The sequence below is a fragment of the Tetrao urogallus genome (assembly GCF_951394365.1).
Source record: "Tetrao urogallus genome assembly, chromosome: 23".
In the NCBI taxonomy this organism is placed as follows: domain Eukaryota; kingdom Metazoa; phylum Chordata; class Aves; order Galliformes; family Phasianidae; genus Tetrao; species Tetrao urogallus.
In genome coordinates, this window is record NC_136836.1 from 4,246,009 (window position 1) to 4,266,110 (window position 20,102).

At 58.9% G+C, this 20,102-nt stretch overlaps 1 protein-coding gene across 1 annotated transcript; it reads left to right on the forward strand.

The window, feature by feature from the left end:
* Positions 1–13,162: 13,162 nt before the first annotated feature.
* COL8A2 (collagen type VIII alpha 2 chain) lies at positions 13,163–18,832 on the forward strand (the record flags this gene model as incomplete). The annotated part of the gene is made up of 2 exons (XM_079545991.1): positions 13,163–13,325; positions 16,911–18,832. The coding sequence occupies 2 exons, from the start codon at positions 13,163–13,165 to the stop codon at positions 18,830–18,832; spliced, it is 2,085 nt and encodes a 694-aa protein (XP_079402117.1).
* Between the last annotated feature and the right edge of the window lie 1,270 nt (positions 18,833–20,102).

Below are 20,102 nucleotides of genomic sequence, written 5' to 3' on the forward strand. Positions count from 1 at the left end.
TCTCCCCAGCTGTGCTCTGCCCTGGGCACTAATTATGGCAATTAACTGCCTGCCTGGGGAGGCTGGGGGGCGCTGGCTCACACCCAGGGCCTCACTGCCCCTCTGCCCTGCTCTTTCCTGGATATTTTGGGGGTGACCGGAAAATCCCAAGCCCTGCAGGAATCCCATAGGACAGATCCCTGTGGGGCTGCAGGTGATGCCAGGAATGGGGACGTGGCTGAGCCCAACGCCGATGCCAGCAGACACCATAAGCCCCTTTTCCTTCACCTCCTATGTCGAGCCGTCCCTGAGTCACATCCCTGTGCCTCTCCCCCTCCCCGGGGCTGTCTGCTCTCTGCACAACCCCGCGCATCGTCTGCGGACATCAAAGCACTGAGATCAAACCCAACTGCGCGGGGCCTTCTCGGCTGGACGGGTTTCAATGTCCTGAGCACATCTGCTCGGGGTCGTGCCGGGCAGTGCGGTCCGTGGGCTGCAAACCTCGCATCGCTGCGTCCCCGCTGCTGTAGGAGCTGCACCCTTCCTTCCCCACATCTTCCTTCCCCACTGTGTCCCCTCCGGATCCCCCCAGCAATACTCGCGAGTGCTGCAGACATGAGCTGAGCGTTGGTAGGAGAGGTAGGAAGGGGAAGCAGCTCCGAAGCAGCTGCATGGGGGTGTTCTCCCATCCCCTCAAACATCTGCGGAGGCTCCGTGGCCTCCCGTGGCCCCGGTGTCATCTGAGTTCACGCGGTGCTCAGGAAGGAACCTCCGCCAAATCCCCGGCTGCTGTACAGCAGAGTCTCATCTGCGCTGCCTCCCCCGGGGCCGAGCCCGTCCCTCGGTCCCATCCACAGATGTTTGTCCTTAGAGACTCTCCAGGCGCCTCTGTGCAGGACAGGGTTTGGCAGGGAGGGAGAAAGCCCTCTGCATTTCCACCTGCTGCTCTGCGCAGGCAGAGAGGGGATGGAGAGGCGCAGCCGGGGCTCTCCCACTTTGCAGTGAGTGCTCTGCTCTTGCACTGGAGCTCAGTGAGCTCAGTGCTCACAGCCCCATAGCAACGCTGCCATCCTGGGGAGGATACGGCTCCAGGAATGCCCCCAAACTGCAGACCCCAAAGCCCGGGTCTGTGGGGCTGCACCTCCCGTGCAGATCTCCCTCGGCGGCTGCTGAGAGCCTCTTTATTGTTCCCGCAGAGGGTTTTATTTCACTGCTGCCTTCCAAGTTCCCAGGGATCTAAATTGTAAAGAAGGGGTCTTGTAAAGAGCCCCATCCAGATGAATGAGACGATACCTCCGGTATCGAGGTGAGATCGATCCCCTCCTTTATGCACAGACAATGCGGCCGCGGGAGCAAACAAGGACACAGCCTTTCTTCTGGGGCACATTAGCTTAAATCAGAGCCTCCTCTTTGTTTCGCCCTGGAACCAAAGCCCCGCAGCCGGACCGCCTCGTGCCCAGCTCTGCAGCCACGCGGGGCTTCTCCCCTTCCCCACGGCCCTGAGCTGCAGAGGGGCTGCCCCCCAAAGCAGTGCTGGGGGTGCCCCATTGCCACAGAAACAGCTGAGCTTTGGGGTCAGCCCTGCACGTGGCACCTGGTGTGCATGGCAGCTCACCTGCTCTCAGCCCAGGTTTATTTGAGGGATTCATCAGGGGCTGGGAGCCCGGGGCCGATTTATGGCTTCCCATCAGAATGCTGTGGTTGCACTCAGCTGCTGGGGTTGCATTTTTTCCCTTGGGGACGCTGGTCCCAAGCTCCAGCCCCACTCCTCAGGGTGAGAACCCAGAGCCCGGGTGCACATCGGGGCACGTCGCTGCCGAGGGGATATCGGTGTCAGGACATCACAGCAGTGCTGATAAGGCAGCAGAGCCCTGGCACAGCAGGAGCTGCAGAGCTCTGCCCGCATTCCACGTAGCTTTAATTTCACCACTTATCGCCGTGCCTCCTGCTTGCACTGAGCGCCGTGGGGTCAGCAGTGAGCTCTGCCATCCCACCTCTGTGCGAGCCGCCGGTGCCCACCGAGGTTAACTATGTGGGCTTCTGCCAAAGCAGCATATTTTCAGCCTCAAACACGCATTGTCCATGATTTCAGAAAGGTATTCTCTGCACCAGAAACAAGCGCCCTGTTCTTGCTGTATCCTGATAGCACAGCCTGGCACTCCGGGTCCGATCCCCCACATCGGGGCTTTGGGTTACAGCAGCGAGACTTCTGTCTGCTCCCTGCCCATTAATCCCAGTCCTCTGGGACCCAGAGAGGTCCCACTGATAACCCCAAAACCTCACCTGCACTTTGCTTTGGGTTGATGCATGGTCAGGGATGCACTGAGCATCCCGAGCAGCTTTGGGGCGGGGGGGACTTTGTGGTTGTGAAAGTTCCCCTGTCTGCACAAAGGAAGCTGGCGGGGCTTTTGCTGTTCTGTTACACCTTTGCTCACCATGGCATCGAGCACCACGAGTCCCGTGCCCAAGTCCTGCCTCCCTGCCTCCCATTGCACCCATGGTGTTCCTCACCGCAGGTCTCTCTCTTGTAGTTATTTCCCACAGGGTGTGCAGTGTCAGTGCTGAATGCAAACCATGAGCTCAGATGAGCTCCTCCATCAGCGGATGGGCAGTGATTTGTCATCATTTCATACCCATACCAGCACTTTCCTCCCCCGAGGGAAGGCCCATCCAGCCTATAGGACTGACCCCGTGCCAAGCCGTGCCCAGGCAGCGCTTTGATGAAACGTGGGGCTCCTAAGAATTAATTTCATTCGAAACATTCTTTTCGTTTTTCTTAAAGCACAGCAAATCCGCGGTGCTTACGGCAGGAATGCACCCGGAGCGCTGCCGGGCAGACCCGAATTCCCCACGGTGCATGGATGGGGTGGGGGCTTCCCTGGTCCCCCCCTCCAGGAGCACACAGGGAGCAGTGCAGCTTCTGCCCTGTCCCACAGCAAAGGAAAGGCTTTTTTTTTCCCCTTGCACACCCAGATTTTGCTGCTTTTCCTGGCAGCCCATCAGCGACGGCAGCTTTGCCCCCTTGGCCTCCGGTCCCTTTGTGGGGTCGGGGTGCAGCCAGAAGCCGCCTCCCCCTGTCTGGCATTTGCAGGGCTGTGGGAGGAACAGCCCCATTTGTCCCAAAGGTCAGGGAAATGCCAGTGAGGCCTCGCTGTGGGTGATTGCCAGGCGGGCAGCAGCAGCTGGTGCTGGGTGCTGTGCTGTCTGCAGGGTGGGACGGATCCGGCATCGCCTGCTCTGCATGTTGTGCTCCCTGGGGTCTGATCCCGGCTGGGAGGAGCTCACCGTGGGCTTTTGGAGCAGCTCTGGGCTGGCTGTGTTGCTTCATTTGGTTACACTGAGTTTTCTCCAATTGGAGACTGGGGAGCGCGGGGCCCCTGACGAGGGCCTTTGGTGAACCGGGCTGCAAGCTGATCCCCTTTTGTGGTTTTGCTGTTTTGGATGATACAGTTTGTTATTCCAAGAACTACCCAGCAAATGGACCCCGTTAGGCCAGTCCCCAGGGGAGCACTGTGCTCACCTCTGGGTGGCTGCAGCACCCACAGCCGCGCAGCAGCAGGCAGGGATGGGGGCTGGTTCTGCAGCACCCCGAGCTGGGCAGCTCTGAACCACTTCAGCTGGAGCATCCTCACCCTAGCCAGCATCGCCTCCCATCATGCAGGGATGCTGCTGGCTCCGCTTATGTTGGCTCCGCGGGGCTTTTTCCTGCATGGAGCTGGGCAGGAGCCAGCGGGTTTATAAATAAAAGCATCGGACACCTCTCTGGGTGGTGCTGAAAGTTCCCAAAATAACCTCACAGCCCCGCCAAGGCTCGCGTGGCCGCGATGTTCGGCGTGGGGCAGGGCTGGTTGTGCTGCTCGGTGCTGAGCTCAGAGCTCCATTGGCATCACCCAGCCCAGCACTGCCCCCAGCCCAACCCGCCGCTCCCAGAGCCCTTCCCTGCACCGTTCCCCACACAATAGCTGTTGGGTTGGATGTGGATGGTTTTCTGCTCTTGCATTATTTTCTTTTAGAATTGTCCTCTAGAAAAATAGGATGAATAGGTCGAGTTAATTTTTTCCCCATGTCTCGTTGCCGCATGTGAAGTCCCATAAATCCCATGCAGGCCCAGCAGTGCAGCAGCCAGAAACCCAGAGCTCTCCATGGCATGGCGTGCTCAATCCAGGGGCTCTGATGCTGCTCTGTTTCCTAGAACCTTGCTCTCCCCATTTCCTAGAAGGCAGAGACGTGAACACACCCAGGGCTGCTCCCGCGGGCACTGAGTGCACGGGCTGGAATGGCTCTGCCCGGCACCTGGGCCGTTTGCTGCTTGGAGAGGTGCACTGTTTCCCAGCAGTGCCCTGGAGCCGTGCTTTCCTGGCAGCCCGTGGGGTGCCCTGCATGCCTGGGCTCTCTGGATGTCATCCCTGCCACTTGCACAATTTGGTAACAGAGATGGGATTGATGAGCCGCCCGCCTGCCCTGGGGACAGCGCGTCTCCGGAGCGCTGCGCGGTGACGGATTGCCCCGCTCCAGGATCCCATGTGATTTCCAGTCCTCAGAAGGCGCCTGGTCTGAGGTCACAGCCCTGGGCAGGCATGGTGCCTGGCCGCCTCCGCAGCCCAATGGCATCCCAGACCCGTGGGGATGGATGGCTGAATGGTGTCCCGGTGCTTCGTGCCAAAGGACACCGTGTGAAGCGGAGGCGAACCGCGCATTGCCTCATCTCCGCTCCCCTGGCATGGGGCAGAGGTAGCAAAGGGACAGCGAGGGGACGGCCCCCGGCCTCAGCCCCTGCAGCTCCGTCTCGCTGCCAGACTGGTTTATAATGGAAACAAGCAGTGGCCCCAGTGGTGAGGCCGGGCTGGCACTGGGCTGTGTGTGGGGTTTGGGAAGCGGGTGCTGAGCGTGGGCAGAGGGTGGCTCCCGCATGACACCGCCCAGAGCGGAGCTCTGCATGGAAAATAGGAGCTGAGTGTTTTTCCAGCTTGAAGCCTAAACAAAAGGTTTTGTAATAAATGCATCCCTCGGCCCCAGCTCTGCACCCGGCGCTGCCAGGACGGGGGCCAAAGGGCAGAAGTGTCCCATGCCCCTGTGCCACGGGGCACTGCCCCGCGCCGCCGCCAGCTTTTGGCTTTTTCATGCAAAACCTGCCCATAAAAGCTCCTTCAGTGGGGTTTTGTGTGCTGCTGGCCAAAGGAGGGTGCAGAAATGTGGGAAGGAGGTGAGCGGCGGGGTGTGCAGACCCATCGGCCCCAGCCAGCCATGCCCAGAGGGTTTGGGCTTCATTTCCTACAAGGAGGGCATGTGGCTGTGTCCTTAGCAGGAACAGAGAAACCCTGCCCACTCATCTGACAGAAACAAGTAGAGTTTGCACGGAGCAAATACTCTGTGTCTTCTTTGCTGATTTGCACCGCTGCTTGAACTCCAGGTCCCACATTTTGCTTGGCTGTGCATCAATGGTCGTAAAGACGGCTGAGTCCGGAGCTTTCTGCTGCACTGGGACACAGGGCCGGCTGCGGTGCTGCCAGACCTTTGAACTCGCACACATCTCCCACTTCTCTGCAGCTCTCCAAAACTACTCGTTTGGAGCCAGCTGCTCCTGTAGCTCCCTTCACAATTCAGGGCCAGAAGTGCTCATTTTCCCCTTGGGACAGGCACTGCTGTCCTCCTCTGCACAGCCACCCCAGTGCTCAGCTGATGGAATGAGGACAGACACTGAGGTCTGGGCAGGGGGAGGCTTTGGGACCCAAAACTTTACAGCAGCTGAGAGCAGAGGTTAGATTGAGCTGGGAATTCGGAGCCTCAGTAGTATGGCTTCAGGTAGACAGCTGCAGATTGGCATCACTTGGGGTTTAAGGCTCTGTGTTCAGCCCAGACATCAGTGGTGCACAGAAACGTTGGCCAACACTGGGGACGTGGTGCTGAGCATCAGGGTGGTGGTGCTGGTCAACACTGGGTCCTGAGGATGGGGTAGGAGGGTCAACACTGGATGGATGGGTGGATGGATGGATGGATGGATGGGTGGATGGATGAGAACTGGGTCAGTGCCTCGACTGAGAGGTTCGGAGGGAGCTGGGAGGTTTGGAGCACTCCCCGGACCCCAGAGAAGCTGGAATTCCCTGCAAGGCTTTCAGCTTTGAGACAAAAGAAATGTGGGAATTACAAAAAATAAAAAATAAAAAAAAAAAATTAAAAAAAAAACTTGAACTGAAAAATCAAAACAGCTGATTCAGTGGTGTCGAAACATCTTGTGACAGTGTCGGACACATTTTTTCCAAACAAGATTCTGGGAAAAATTGAGAAGACCTGACTTTACCCAACCCGTTTCCGTCCCGACGGCTGCGCACGTGCCGCAGGGCGCACGCAGCATCTCCCCAGCACAGAACAGAGCTCTGCTGCACTGCTTCACCCCGCCACGAATTGAGCTCTGCAGAGAGGGGGGACACAGCGGAGCGCACACAACGCAGTGCCCCCCAGCCACCCCCCTCCCCATCCTCAGCATGGAGCAAAATGTGAAACCGGAGCCGGCGGCGGCGCGGGGTGGGAGCGCGGTTTCTGGTAGCGCCGTGTCAAAGTTTCCACTGCACACCTCAGGCTTTCTGGGACCACGCGGCGGCTCACATAAATTCAATTACATGAAATAACATAAATGAAGGGTGTCTGAGAATCACGGTGCGAACGAGCCCGGCACAGATCTGCTCGGGAAGGGGGATCAGGGTGGGTGAAAACGCGTGCTGTGATGGAGCGGGGATGTGGAGCAAAGCGCAAGGGGTGGCGGGGATGGGGACATGCAGGGTGCTGTGCCTCGAGCCACAGCAACGTTTGGGGCTGGATGGGTGCGGGAAGCCATCACACTTTTTATTTTTTCTAATGGGTGAATTGACAGAACACAGAAAAAAAGTCACATGCCTTAAACCCATGAAATCCCCCGGCTGAGGCTGGGCTTGTCAGTCATCCTTATAGGGCACAGCAAGGGCAGGGCCAGGCGAGGGGCCCCACTCCGGCTCTGTCCCCCCACAACGCCACCCTCACACCTGGTGCCATCCCCAGCACCCCGTGGGGACGGGCAGGACGGAGCCGAGGAGGAGCAGCGCCCTGGGGAGCGGGGCCAGCACCTCACTGCCCGGGAACCCAATCCTTCCTGCCCCCCTCCCAGCAGCCGAGGCTCCCGGTCCTGAAATTTATTTTAATGTAAACCTAGCTCTAAGGCAGCTTTTTCTCATTTTTAAACTATTTCATATCAATCCTTGGCCTGACATTTGTTTTCTTTGAATTTGGTGGGGAGCGTGGTCTGCATTGCTGAGGATATCTCCTCAGGAATCTTGGCAGAGGCTGCGCCGTATCTTTGAAGAAAGAGCAAATGCAAAACAGAAGGCCGATATTAGAGGAGCACAAACAAGATTTCCCTGCCCTTACCCCAGAACTGCTGGGGCTGTGGGTGCTGGGGTGGCACCACACGTCCCCGGTGTGGGATGAGCCCATAGCAGCCCCAAGTCGGGCAGCGTTTGTGTCCCCAAATGGGGGTCCCCAAACCAAGATGACCCCCAGGTCCTCATCACCCATAGTGGCACAGAGCAAACACAGGAGGGAATGCATCTGTTGGGGTGGGACAGGGAGCACGGTGGTGCTCAGGCTGGGAACAGTGGGATGCTGCAGGGCACAGGGATTCACCTGGAGGTGTCCCCACAGTGGCAGGAGGATGCGATGGATGGAGCACATCCAGCCTTTGGAAGGCAGTCAGGCACAGGGCTCACTGCTCCGTGCTCAGCACAGAGCCATGGGGAGGGATGGGCTGCCCTCTGGGGCTCCCAGCAGTGCTAACTCTGTGACATCTGCTGAAGGCTTCCCAGGCACAAACTTGAAGCACATCCTCAGCACCTGCCCAGAAACCAAGTCAGCCCCTCCCTATGGGAGCAGACGGATGCGATTACATTTATTTATAAAATATACCATATCAAAGAGGGGGAAAAAAAGCACTCTGGAGGAGGAGTGAGAAGTGCCAAGCCACTTTGCCCAGCCTCAAACCAGCGCTCAGCCTTTGGGGCTCAGCTGTGGCTTTGGCCGGGGTGTAGGCAAGTGGCCACAGCTCTCTCTGGCCCCCAGCAGCCCAGCAGCCCCACAGCCCCCAGCACTACCTGTGGCTCAGCCTGTGGGCGATGCTGGGACCTCAGTACCCCCAAACAAAGTGCAGGGACTGAGCCCCAGTGATGCAGGGGCAGGTGCAGCAGGGTGCTGAGCAGGTGCCTGGGATTTGAGATGCTCAGGGCTGATCCTGTGCAGCTGTTGGTTTGGTGTTCCCATACCACTGCAAGGAAAAGGAGCAGTGCTGAGAACCTGCAGCAAATAACAAAATGCCCTGAAAGTGCCCACATTGCTCAGCATGGCTGGGCAGCAGCTCCCACCCTGCAGAACCAACCTGGGGCCCCAGTGTGGGACAGCACAGCACAGCTTGTAGGGCTGAAGGCTCCAGCCTGGACCAGAGCACACTATCACCAAACCAGCATGCACGGCTCTGGTTCGGGGTGATAGTGCCCAGCAGGTGATGCACAACATGGATGTGACCCCATTGGCACCACCACCCTCACTGAATGGCACTCAGCTCCCCGTCTACACCAAGCCTTTTGTTTTGGGAAGGCACCATTCTACCAGGAGGAGGAGGAGAGGGGAAGAAGAAGGGAAGGAAAAAAAAAAGAAACCCCACAAAAATGTCTTCATAACAGGAAACGTCTCATAAAATACCTGTGGTTTGGCATGTGCAGTCTGGCTGGTCCAACTATGCACCTGGCAGGCAACCCTGCTATTAGTGCTGCACAGTCTGAGATTTGGCAGAGCTGGGTTGGAGCCGGAGCCCTTTGTGGGGCTGGGTGCAGGGGGACGTGCCCACAGGTCACATAGATCCCTGTGTCCCCTAAGGATGCAGAGAGGCAGACTGAGCCCAAAGCAGAGCACCCTACACCCAGCTGCAGAGCAGACCCAGCATGCTGCTTTTAAGTCCTGAGCAGTTTTAATTGGCTGAGCACAGCTGGGTGAGGAGCTGCTCTTCATGAGCCCAAAGGCGTGCTCCTTGTGCAGAGACCTGCAGCACTGCCAGCACCCACATGGCCGGGGTGCATCGCACCGCACTGTGGGCACAGCGTTGCCAACACCGCTCTGTGCAGCAGTCAGGACCCACCTGCTGCTGGATGCAGCGAAACAGCAGTTTGTGATAAGGGTCATAAGAGCAGAAGCACCACATTTGGACACATTGGGGCACTAGTTTTCCATGCTGATCTCCATCCCCGCCAACGCACATCCGCAGCTCTGTAGGCACCGCGGTGCCACCATCACGGTGCGCATCAGCCGCGATCAGCCCTGGGTTTTGACAGCTGGGGGTGAGGGATTAAGGCCTGAGCCGTGCCCTGTGGCAGGCTCACGCCTTGCTGCTCTGCGGCACACGCACACCCAGGGTCACTAATCCGCCTTAGCTGACCCCTGACCCCACAGCTGTGGGATCAACAGTGGCACCAACATCGGTGTCAGCACAGCTGCGGGGATCCGGCCTCCTTGGCACCACGGGCGGCGTGCATTATGTGCATCCATGCCACGTCCCATGTGTCATCTTCCGGGACATCGCTTTGGGGCAGGGTGTCCTTCCCTCTGCTCCCTGTTGCACGTGGCCTGGGTGTGCAGGGAGGAGAGTCAGGACGGGGAGAAGCTCCCAGCGTGGGGTTTGCAGCCATCTCTGCAGCAGCTGTGCACAGTGCAGCTGGTCGGTGTGCAGCTTCCTGCAGCCCTGTGCTCACAGCCTTCCAACTCGTCCCGCTGCAGCCCTGCTCCTCGCCGTGCCCCGAGCTGCCCCGTGCGCTCTGATTGCCTGTGATCGTTGTTAGTGCAGCAGGAGTTAATTAGCACGGAGCCCCCAGCTCTGCAGTTAATTTGGCTGCAGCCCCTGCCTGGATCGGAGTGCAGTGTGTGTACACGGCCAGCACTGACTGCAGCACGTTGTGAGCTGTGGTGATTGGGCCAAAGGGCAGTGCAGCGTGCTGTGCCACATCATGCCATGCCATGCCAGGCCGTGCTGTGACATTCCATGCTGCACCATGCTGGCCAAAAAATGTGGCAATGCCGTGCCGTGCCACATTGTGCCATGCCGTGTCATCTGATGTGATGCCACGTCATGCTGTGTTGTGCCATGTGATGTGGTGCCATGCCGTGCTGTGCCACACCGTGCCGTGCCTCTCTGTGCCATGCTGTGCAATGCCATGCCATGCCATGCCAGGCTGTGCTGCAGCAAGCAGTGATGCTGTGCCACGTCACGCCACACTGTGCCATGCAATAGGATGCTGTGCCACGCCGTGCTCTGCTGTGCCGTGTGATGCCGTGCCGTGCCAGCCCTGTACTAATGCCAGACATGGGTGCACCAGGGCAGCAGGAAGCTGTGTGCAGATGGGGTGGGATGTTTTTCTTTCGTCAAAGAAAATGTTTTCTTGTTCCCTCTGATGAAGGCCGGGCGAGGCCCTGGATCCGCGCGGCGCGTACAGCAGCTTTTGGCTGCGATCCGGCGTCATGCATTAGGGGCTCTCCATGCCAAACTTCTCCCTGCGCTCCTGCGCTGCTCGGCCGTGCGCTGCTTTGGCTCCCGCAGCCCGTCCTGCGGAAACACCGTGCTCACTCTCCCTTTCAATAGCTCACTTTTCGTTTTCGCCTCCTTTTATTATTATTTTTAAAGCACGCGTAGCACAAACCCAATCATTTGCCTCCTGCTGGAGTCCATCCAGCCCCTTGTTGGGCTTGGAAATCCTCCCTGCTGTATTTTTTTATTGCAAATGACCGGGGATGGAGCTGCTGGATGGGACCTGGTGGCGGCCAAGTGCAGCCCACCCACGTGCTGATGCTGCCCAAGCTTTCTCCTTGCAGTGTCCACCCAGAGATGGGGGACGTGTTTTGCTATGCAGTGCTGCACCCATCCCCGTGCTCAGTTATCCCTGTACCCAAGCACGTGGCACAGGGATGGGCACGGAGCAGCCCATCATGAGCCCTCTTGGTGGCTCATGAATGTGGCCAGAGGTTGGTACAGCTCTGGTAGGATCCAGGGCTGGATTCGGGATTGCTGTGCCCAGCATTGATGGGGCTTTTACTGCTGTGTTTAAACAACTCCTCCGCTTCACTGACCTCCAACCACAAGCGCAGGTCCCCCGCAGACCGCCTATATTGACTTAAAAATAATTAGCCTCGGAGCGAGCGGGCGCTGCGCTGCCTGCTGGCCCCGTCGTTAATATTTAAATAACAGCAACCATAAATCAGCCACAGCCCTATGAACAAGTGCGGGGTTGTGTGAGCGGGGCCGCGCCGGGGGCTGGGACACGGGGCTGGGGGCGAAAGCAGAGAAGGTGCCGGTGCTGCACCGGATGGTGCTGGGAGCACAAGGCACAGCCTGTCTGCGGGGCTCCCCTGGCCCCACGCTCCTGTGAGAACAAGGTGACACTTCTTGTCTCGGCTCTTGGACTCAAAGTGTGAGATTTTTCTCTCCCTGGTGCTTTCATTGCGTGCCAGGGGTTTTTAACACGTCCTGCTCACGCGGTGCTGGGGGAGTGCAGCGGCTGTGCGCTCTGAAGCCGTGCCAGGGGGCTCTGTGCTGTGCCAGGGGTCTCCGTGCCATGCCATCACGCCATACCAGGGGTCTCCACACTGTATCAGGGGTCTCTGTGCCATACCAGAAATCTTGGTGCCATGCCAGGGGTCTCCGCGCTGCACCAGGGGTCTCCATGTCATACCAGAGGTTTCTGTGCCGTACCAGGGCTCTCCGTTCCATAACAGAGATCTCTGTGCCATACCAGGGCCTTCAGGTCATCTCCCCACAGCTGGGAGCATGGGGACCATCCCTGCTGGTGGCACCCAGCTGGCTCCTGGCCCTATGGGAGGAGCAGCTCTGGCTCACAGCCTCCAAAGGATGGACCCATTGCGCAGCTGCTAATAGCAATTAATCAGCGCTGCGTAACGCAGCTCTTGGGCATGAAAGAGCCTCACACACCCTGCGCGCACTTTATTCATCATAGAGATCTCCAGATGTCTCCCTTTGGTTGTTATGAAGTCACCAACTGCAAGGACTGGGTGTTGTGGGACCTGCAGCCCCTGGTCCCAAACCTCATCCCAACCCACGGGGAGTGCTGCGAAATCGCTCAGCTGTGTTAAGGGAGAGCACACATCCCCTTCTGCTCTGGCTGCGCCGTGCCAGGCACTGCTCCCAGGGAGTGGGACAGCCAGAAGCATCCCATGGGGACACTGTGTCACGGGGGGACAGGGCTGGGTAAGGCCTGGGTGCCAGAGAAGAGAGATGGGGAAGGAGGGGATGGGATGAAGTCAGAGCCAGAGGCACAGGGGTCATTCCAGGTAAGGCAAACAAATAAATAGCTGATTCAGGGGTTTGTTCTCCTCTTTTATTTAGCAGAAACCGTATTTTTACAGCTGCAATCCCTTAAAATGGGATTTTTCCCCCCCTTACACAGATCCCTGTAAAATAATGCTTCATAAAGAGAAGCGTTCCTCTGCTAAGCCCCACAGACAGACAGCAGCACGGCGCTCCTCCTGCACTGCCCAGCACCACGCAGAACCCGTCCAACACCTGTCCAGGGAGCAGCCCTGTTCCCTCTGCTTAATTGCTTTAATTTTATTTGTGTTGATGTATTTATTTCTCCCCTCTGCGCCGCAGCTTTCTTCTTTTTCTCACTGCTGTTTCAGCAAAAAACATCCAGGAAATTCCGATGAAATCCCAGCGCGCAGCAGCCCTGCCCCGGCGGGGAGAGGCGAAGAAGGGCTTAATGCTCATTAATTACCACCACGGGTCAATTAATGCGAGGAGGAGGGAAACAACCGGCAAAGCTCCTTGCCATCACGTGTTCTTTAAGCTTCCAAAAATAAGTGCAAATCAATCTGGCAATGAAAACGTTGCTGGGGGAGAGGTGTCTGTACAGCTGTTTACATCCAATAAAGCAGGCGCTTCAGGCTGGGGCTGCTGCTCCCACAGGGGTTTTCTATGCACCCAGGGGTGCCTAAAACAACGGGAAATTGCACCGGGGGGGGGGTTCTGCTCCCTTTGGGGCCTTTCCTGGAGAGCTGGCTGTGCGCTGCTCACCGATCCTCACGGGACGCGGGGCCGCACATCGCGGTGCTGCCGGGGCCCCCCCTCACTGCTGCTCTGTCCACAGGAGCGTTGTGGAACAGGATGCTGCCGGACGCTGCGGTGCTGCTGCTGCTGCTGCTGCTGGTTGGCCTTCGTGCAGCGGCGGCGGGAGGAGCGGCCGGATACGCGCAGGTCAAGTACATGCAGCCCATGGTGAAGGGGCCCCTGGGACCCCCGTTTCGGGAAGGCAAAGGGCAGTACCTCGGTAAGGGGCGCGCTTGGAGGGGTTGGGAGGGTGGGGGTGATGCTGACTGCGAGAGCAGGAGACCTGCCTGCAGCATCCCATAGCGCCCCATGGCATCTCGCTGCATCCCTCAGCCGCTAAGCTCTCCCCATCACACCCAAACCCCACAGTCAGTGGGTCCCTTGGCTCAGGCGGGGGGGTCTCCTGGTTCCTGCCCTCCTGGTCACATCCCCCGGGTGTCTCACTCTGGGACCTTGTGTAGGAAGCAGCCCCACAGCCCTTTGCTCTCTTCCTCCCATCCTGCCCATTTGCAGTGGCTCTGGGCTCATCCTCTACCTATCCTGTTTCCCTGTCTGTGTTTCACACCAGCTAGGAAAGGAGAGAGGGCCAAGGCCCGAGCTGGGAGACCCAGCCCAGCACAAAGAAAGCAAGTGAGAGCGATTTCCTCCGCCACACGTGTTAAATCAATCCCCACCAGGCGACATGTGCTGCTCGCAGGGGCAGAGGCGCTGAGGTCATTGCAGGGAGCAGCCAGCCCAGCTGCAGCTTCCAACCGAGCCACAGCCCTTCATAACTGCTGGCTTTGAGCTGCCCTGCTTCCACCTTGTCTGCTTCCACAGAGTGCACGCACATCCTGCCTGCTTCCATGCCCTGCATGTATGCATGCACTCCCTGCTTGCCTTTGCTGCAGAGCCCTGCTCTCTTTGTGCCCAGTCCTGCTGCAGGTGCTGCAGCACAGAAGGCACAGGTGGGTCCATCAGTGACCAGACCCAGGGGTTATCAGCACTCGTTAACTCCACACCCTCTCTGCAAACAGCTAGCATTGAGAGTGGCTGAGTTCCTGCAGCATTTCTTGGCACAGACCGCGTGCCAAGGGACCCTAACCCAGCACCCAGGTGATATCTGCAAGTCACGATGGGGGAATGACAAGTGTGACTGAGCCCTACCTTTGGTACCATCACAGCATCTCCCTCTGGAGCCAGCCTCTAGGACGGGGCAGATCCCTTGGGCAGTCCAAGGTGTTAACAGCACCGGGACCCCCCGGGCTCACTCAGAGCTGGACCCTCCAGGAAGCCCAAGTGTTGGCTGTGGGAGGAGGAACTGGAGAAAGCTCAGCTGCCGGTGGCTGATTTACTGCTGGGAGGAATGTCTTATCAGGAGTTCAGCTCAGCACATGTGTCAGAAAACACACAGCAAAACCTGGAGCTGAAGCGTGCTGGGAGCCCCCGCTCCCTGCCCCCTTCTCAGCTGTTATAGAGCTGCTCTCTGAATCCCAGCCAGAGACACAACCTTCCAGCACAGCCTCACCAAAGAGCAGCACTTCAGCTGCTGATGGGCCTGGATTCAATATCTCCCCGCTGCTTTTCCTGCTTTTTTCCTCCTCCTTCCCCACACGTCAGGGTGGCTTGTCCTACCTCTATGCAGTGGTGGAACAAGCATGCTGGGGGGCTGCACGGGTACCAGGCTGGAGTGGGCACAGAGCCACACCGATTCAGGACAGAGCAAAGCAAACAGCACGTGGAGGGACCCTGCTGAGCCCCCCAGCTTTCACTGCCCAAAATAACAATGGGAAAGATGGAGGCAGGTGGGAATACTGGTAGCTCCCACATCCCTCTGAGCTCCTGTGTAACGGCTCCTTTGGCAAGGCACATCCCTGCTGGCCCCCTGCCCTGCTCCAGGACACAAGGGCCGTGCCAAGCACTCTGGTACTCCCAAGCCTGATGTAGAGCCTGGGACCCCAATGTGGGGAGGAGCAGGGCCGGTCTTTGGGGCTGCTGGTGCCACCTAGTGAGACGGACAGGGCTGCCTGCCCCGGGGTGCTGAGCAATAGAGTGCCCCCCCCTCCCCAAATAGAGTCCAGGGTGAATGGATGCAGCCGCAGGCAGGGGACGGCCACTAGGATCCATACAGCAGTGCCCACGCGCTGCGGGGCCGAGGTGAGAGCTCGCAGAACTCCTTCCCCTTCCCCTGCCCCAGCTGGCTCGGAGCATCAGCATTCATGGCAGCTTTGTTCATGCTTCGAGGGGAACACATAACCCCATGCTGCTGCTGTGAAATGCAGAGCTCCGAGACATGCGTCTGTGGTAAGACATGGGCTTTTGAAATCGGATACCGCCGGGGCTGCAATGTCCCAGTTTCTCCCCACTAACGTCCCCGGTTTGGTTTTCCCGTCTGCTTTTTGGCCGCCTGCACGCTGGCAGCCCATGCCTGGCGTTCTGCTGTGCTGCGCCGTGCGGCTGCGTGCGCGCGCTTCTCTCTTCCATGGGCTCAGCTGTAGATCCTTGTTCTGATCCCATGCAAAATGACCTAGAAAATTAATTCTTTTCAAACCGTGGCAAGAGGGAAAAAATAAAACCGGGTTGGGGACGGGGGATGGGGGGAAGGGGGGGGAGGAAACACATTGAAATCATTTTCCGGATAAAAATTTTTCCAGAATTCAAGCCCCAGAAATGTGCCTTAGTGCAGCACTTCATGTCTCCCTGCTTTCCCACACCGCTTTCTGGGGTGAGGAGCAGAAACCCAGCGGCAATGCCAGGGCAGATGAGCATTTCCTTAACGCGTGCTGCCAAGTGCCCTGTGCTGCAGCACAGCGCGTGGGCCTGGCTGAGCGGTGGGGATGAGCACTGAGAATGCTTCCATCACCAACAAACACTGGGCACCCAGCTGGGACACAGCCATGGTGCGTTGCTGCTCTCAGCGGAGGCGAACTGCTGCTGTTACGCTTCTCATGTGTCTCGAATCCCCCTGGATCTCCTCCCGCTGACCAGGGGGGGATCAGCGCATTGGCAGCTGCTGCCCTGCTCTGGGCTGGGCTGGGTGAGCTCGAGGTGTTGAGGTCTCTGCCCTTCACATTTCTCGTGGCGGTCCTGCCAAGCGTTCCCTTCATTCTGAGCTTCCCCAGAGGGATTTTGCTGCGTTCACCCTTTCTCACCCATTCTCCATGTCATGTGTTGCAGCACCCGCCCGCGCTCAGGGGGTGATTTATGCTCACGTCTGCGCTTTTCGCGCGTAGCTGCGGTGGGCATGTAATCCAGCCCCTGCTCGCTTTGTAGTCTCTCAGCCCATTACTTTCTTTCTTATATCCGTTTGCAAAAGAGCTCTATAAATTCTTGAGATGTCAGGCGGCGGCGGCCCGCTCCCAGCTGGGCTGACTCACTTGGACGCGGTCGGGGCTGCGCTTCCCTCGCAGCTATTGGAGCTTTTCCTCCATCCTCAGCGCTTTTTCCTTTGTAAGTTTCTCTCCACCTCGCTGGACGGCGGAGCGGGGCCAGAGAACAGCATTGGCGTGTCTTAACGAGTCGCACATCACCTCTCTGGGTTCTCAAGAACATGTCAGCGTTTTCTTTTTAATCCCAAAAGAGACCCAACCATGCGCGGGTCTCCAGGCCTCAACCCATGCGGGAATCATTCAGGTTGAAAAAGCCCTCTGACATCACCCAGTCCAACCCCAACCCATCCCACCGTGCCCGCTGACCGCATCTCCCTCAGCTCCAGCATGTGGCAAAATGGAGGTGCAGCCAACTGGAGGCACCCCGACACGGCAGCCTGACGTGTCCCCAGCCAGCTGCCACCCCAGTAAAGCTCCCTGCTCTCTTCTCTCTGCAGACATGCCACCGCTGCTGCCCATGGACCTCAAAGGGGAGCCAGGACCACCTGGGAAGCCCGGCCCACGTGGCCCCCCCGGACCCCCCGGCTACCCAGGAAAGCCAGGCACAGGAAAGCCAGGCATGCACGGTCAGCCAGGGCCTGCGGGGCCCCCTGGCTTCTCCGGCATCGGGAAACCTGGCATCCCAGGACTGCCTGGCAAAGCGGGTATGAAGGGGATGCCCGGAGCCAAGGGTGAGCCTGGTATGCGGGGAGAGCAAGGGCCCAGAGGACTGCCCGGCCCCCCAGGGCTGCCAGGGCCCGCTGGCATCTCAGTCAATGGGAAACCAGGACCCCAGGGCGGCCCAGGGCTGCCAGGGTTTCGGGGTGAGCCTGGCCCCAAAGGAGAGCCGGGACCCCGTGGGGAGAGAGGGATGAAGGGTGAAAATGGGGTGGGGAAACCAGGGCTGCCAGGGCCACGGGGCAATGGTGGCCCTCCTGGCCCTGCGGGGCCGCCAGGACCTGTCGGCGTTGGCAAACCCGGCCTCGATGGGCTGCCTGGCGCGCCGGGGGAGAAGGGTGACATGGGCCCCCCCGGGGGGCCAGGGGTCAGTGGGGAACCCGGCCCTGCGGGGCCACGGGGGCCGCCTGGCATCGATGGGATCGGCGTCCCCGGTGCTGCAGGGGTGCCAGGGATACAGGGCCCCATGGGGCCAAAGGGGGAACCGGGCATCCGCGGCCCCCCCGGTTTGCCGGGCGCCACAGGCTACGGGAAGCCAGGCTTGCCCGGCCTCAAAGGAGACCGCGGGCAGCCAGGGGTGCCGGGAGCCATTGGCGATAAAGGGGAACCCGGAGTCGATGGTGAGCCGGGCGAGCAGGGCCCTGCCGGCGTCATCGGGCCACCGGGCCCACCGGGGTCCACGGGGCTGCCAGGCAAGCACGGGCTGCCAGGCCCTAAGGGCGACGTGGGGCCCAGCGGGCCGCCGGGAATGCCGGGGATGCGAGGTGACCAGGGCCCGAATGGCTTCGCAGGGAAACCAGGAGTGCCGGGAGAGAGGGGTCTGCCCGGCTCACAGGGCCCCCCCGGCCCAGCGGGCCCCAAAGGAGAGCCGGGGTTCATTGGCCTCCCTGGGGTGCCGGGGTTGACGGGCGGCCCCGGGCCCAAAGGGGACGGTGGGATCCCGGGGCAGCCGGGGCTGAGGGGCCCCTCCGGCATCCCCGGCTTGCAGGGACCCGCAGGGCCCATGGGGCCTCAGGGGCTGCCGGGGCTCAAAGGGGAGCCGGGGCTGCCCGGTGTTCCCGGCGAGGGGAAGATGGGCGAGCCTGGCGTGGCCGGCCCCATCGGCCCACCAGGAATGCCAGGAACACCGGGGCTCAACGGGCCGCCCGGCCCCCCTGGGCCTCCTGGGCCACCGGGAGCACCGGGGGTGTTTGACGAGACGGGCATCGCGGGGCTGCATCTGCCTGACGGCGGCGTGGAGGGCGCCGTGCTGGGCAACGGCAAGCCGGGCAAGCCGCAGTACGGCCGCGGGGAGCTCTCCGCCCGCATCGCGCCCGCCTTCACCGCCATCCTCACCTCCCCCTTCCCGGCGTCCGGCATGCCCGTCAAGTTCGACCGGACTTTGTACAACGGGCACAACGGCTACAACCCGGTCACAGGGATATTCACCTGCCCCATCTCCGGCATCTACTACTTCGCCTACCACGTGCACGTCAAAGGGACCAACGTCTGGGTGGCTCTTTATAAGAACAACGTGCCTGCCACCTACACCTACGATGAGTACAAAAAGGGGTACCTGGACCAGGCGTCGGGCAGTGCCGTGCTTGAACTGAAGGAGAACGACCAGGTCTGGGTGCAGATGCCCTCCGACCAGGCCAACGGGCTGTACTCCACGGAATACATCCACTCCTCCTTCTCTGGGTTCCTGCTTTGCCCCACATAACGGCTGTTGGGCGCATTTCCTTTTCACACACTTTAGCCATAAACTGTCATTTTTTTTTTGGTTGTTTTTTTTTTTTTTTTAAATAATTTTTTTTTTTTTTTTTTTAATGAATACAAAAAGAAAATCACTGGGAAGAACGCGCAAGCCGTTGCCGCGGGACATTGCTTCACGCTGTTTGATCCATGAGTCGAGAGGGTCATCAGAAAGGAGAAGTTTTTCTTTCTTCCTTTCTTTTTAGGGGCAGGAGGAAGGGAGGGAGGGAGCAACTTTCTCAGCAAAGTGTATTTGGAATAGATTTTCCCCTAGTGACTGCACATCAAACACAGGAACTCGCTTGGGATGGCAAGGATCTGGTAATGCAGCATGTTGCTCCGTGATCCAGAGAGGACTGGAGCGGACCCCTCCAGTCTACAGTTAGTGCCCTCGTTTCCCATTCTGAGTTCAGTCAAATAAACGCAGCCGATGTGGTGGATGGTGTGTTTGCTAACCAGCACGGGGTCCCAAGCACTTACCACAAACGCATACAGCAGCAGAGATCCTTGCTGGGTTGAGGATTTCCTTCCCAAACCATCCGATGTCCAAGTTCCGGTCTCCCTGATGCCTGTTTCTTCAAGCTGCTTTGAAGCAGTGTCTGATTCACTCCGGATCCAGTGTGGTTGGATTTACAATCAGAGAACGTGGAACACTATGCATAAGCACCTTCTTAGAATAAGTAAATATTATTTTTTAGCCCTTCCCCAGCATATTTAGGAACGAAACCATCCAGGCATCGGTCTCTGGGAGGACGACAGCCTGTTGCAGGGACACTGGGACCCTTGGGTCCTCTCTCCAATTAACCCAGCAAGCCTGAGAGCTGCTCCTATCCCGCACGTTTCTCTGCAGCCCAAAGGCTTGGCCTCGCAGCACGTCACTCCATCCAACACAACGGCGCTGCATTGTGCCAGCAGATGGAGTTCAGCTTTCCTGCAGGTGCCAGCCTGCTTGTGCTGTCCCACTCCTTCACCACGCGTCAGCTTTCGCACTGGTGTTTCCCATCTTCTCTTTCTTTCAACCGAGGAGCAGCCATCACTCCGACCTTCCATTCCGTCGTCACACAGCGGTGCTATGACCTACTTAACGAAGTTACGTACAAGCGTAGTGCAATATGGTTCTGTGAATGCGCCGTTCCGGGTGCGTTCCTCTGCTCAAACATTCCCATTTGTCATTGCCACTTTGTTCTCTAATGCTTGAAGATGTCACCGACCCGAACAGGAGCTGCAAGGTTTTGGGG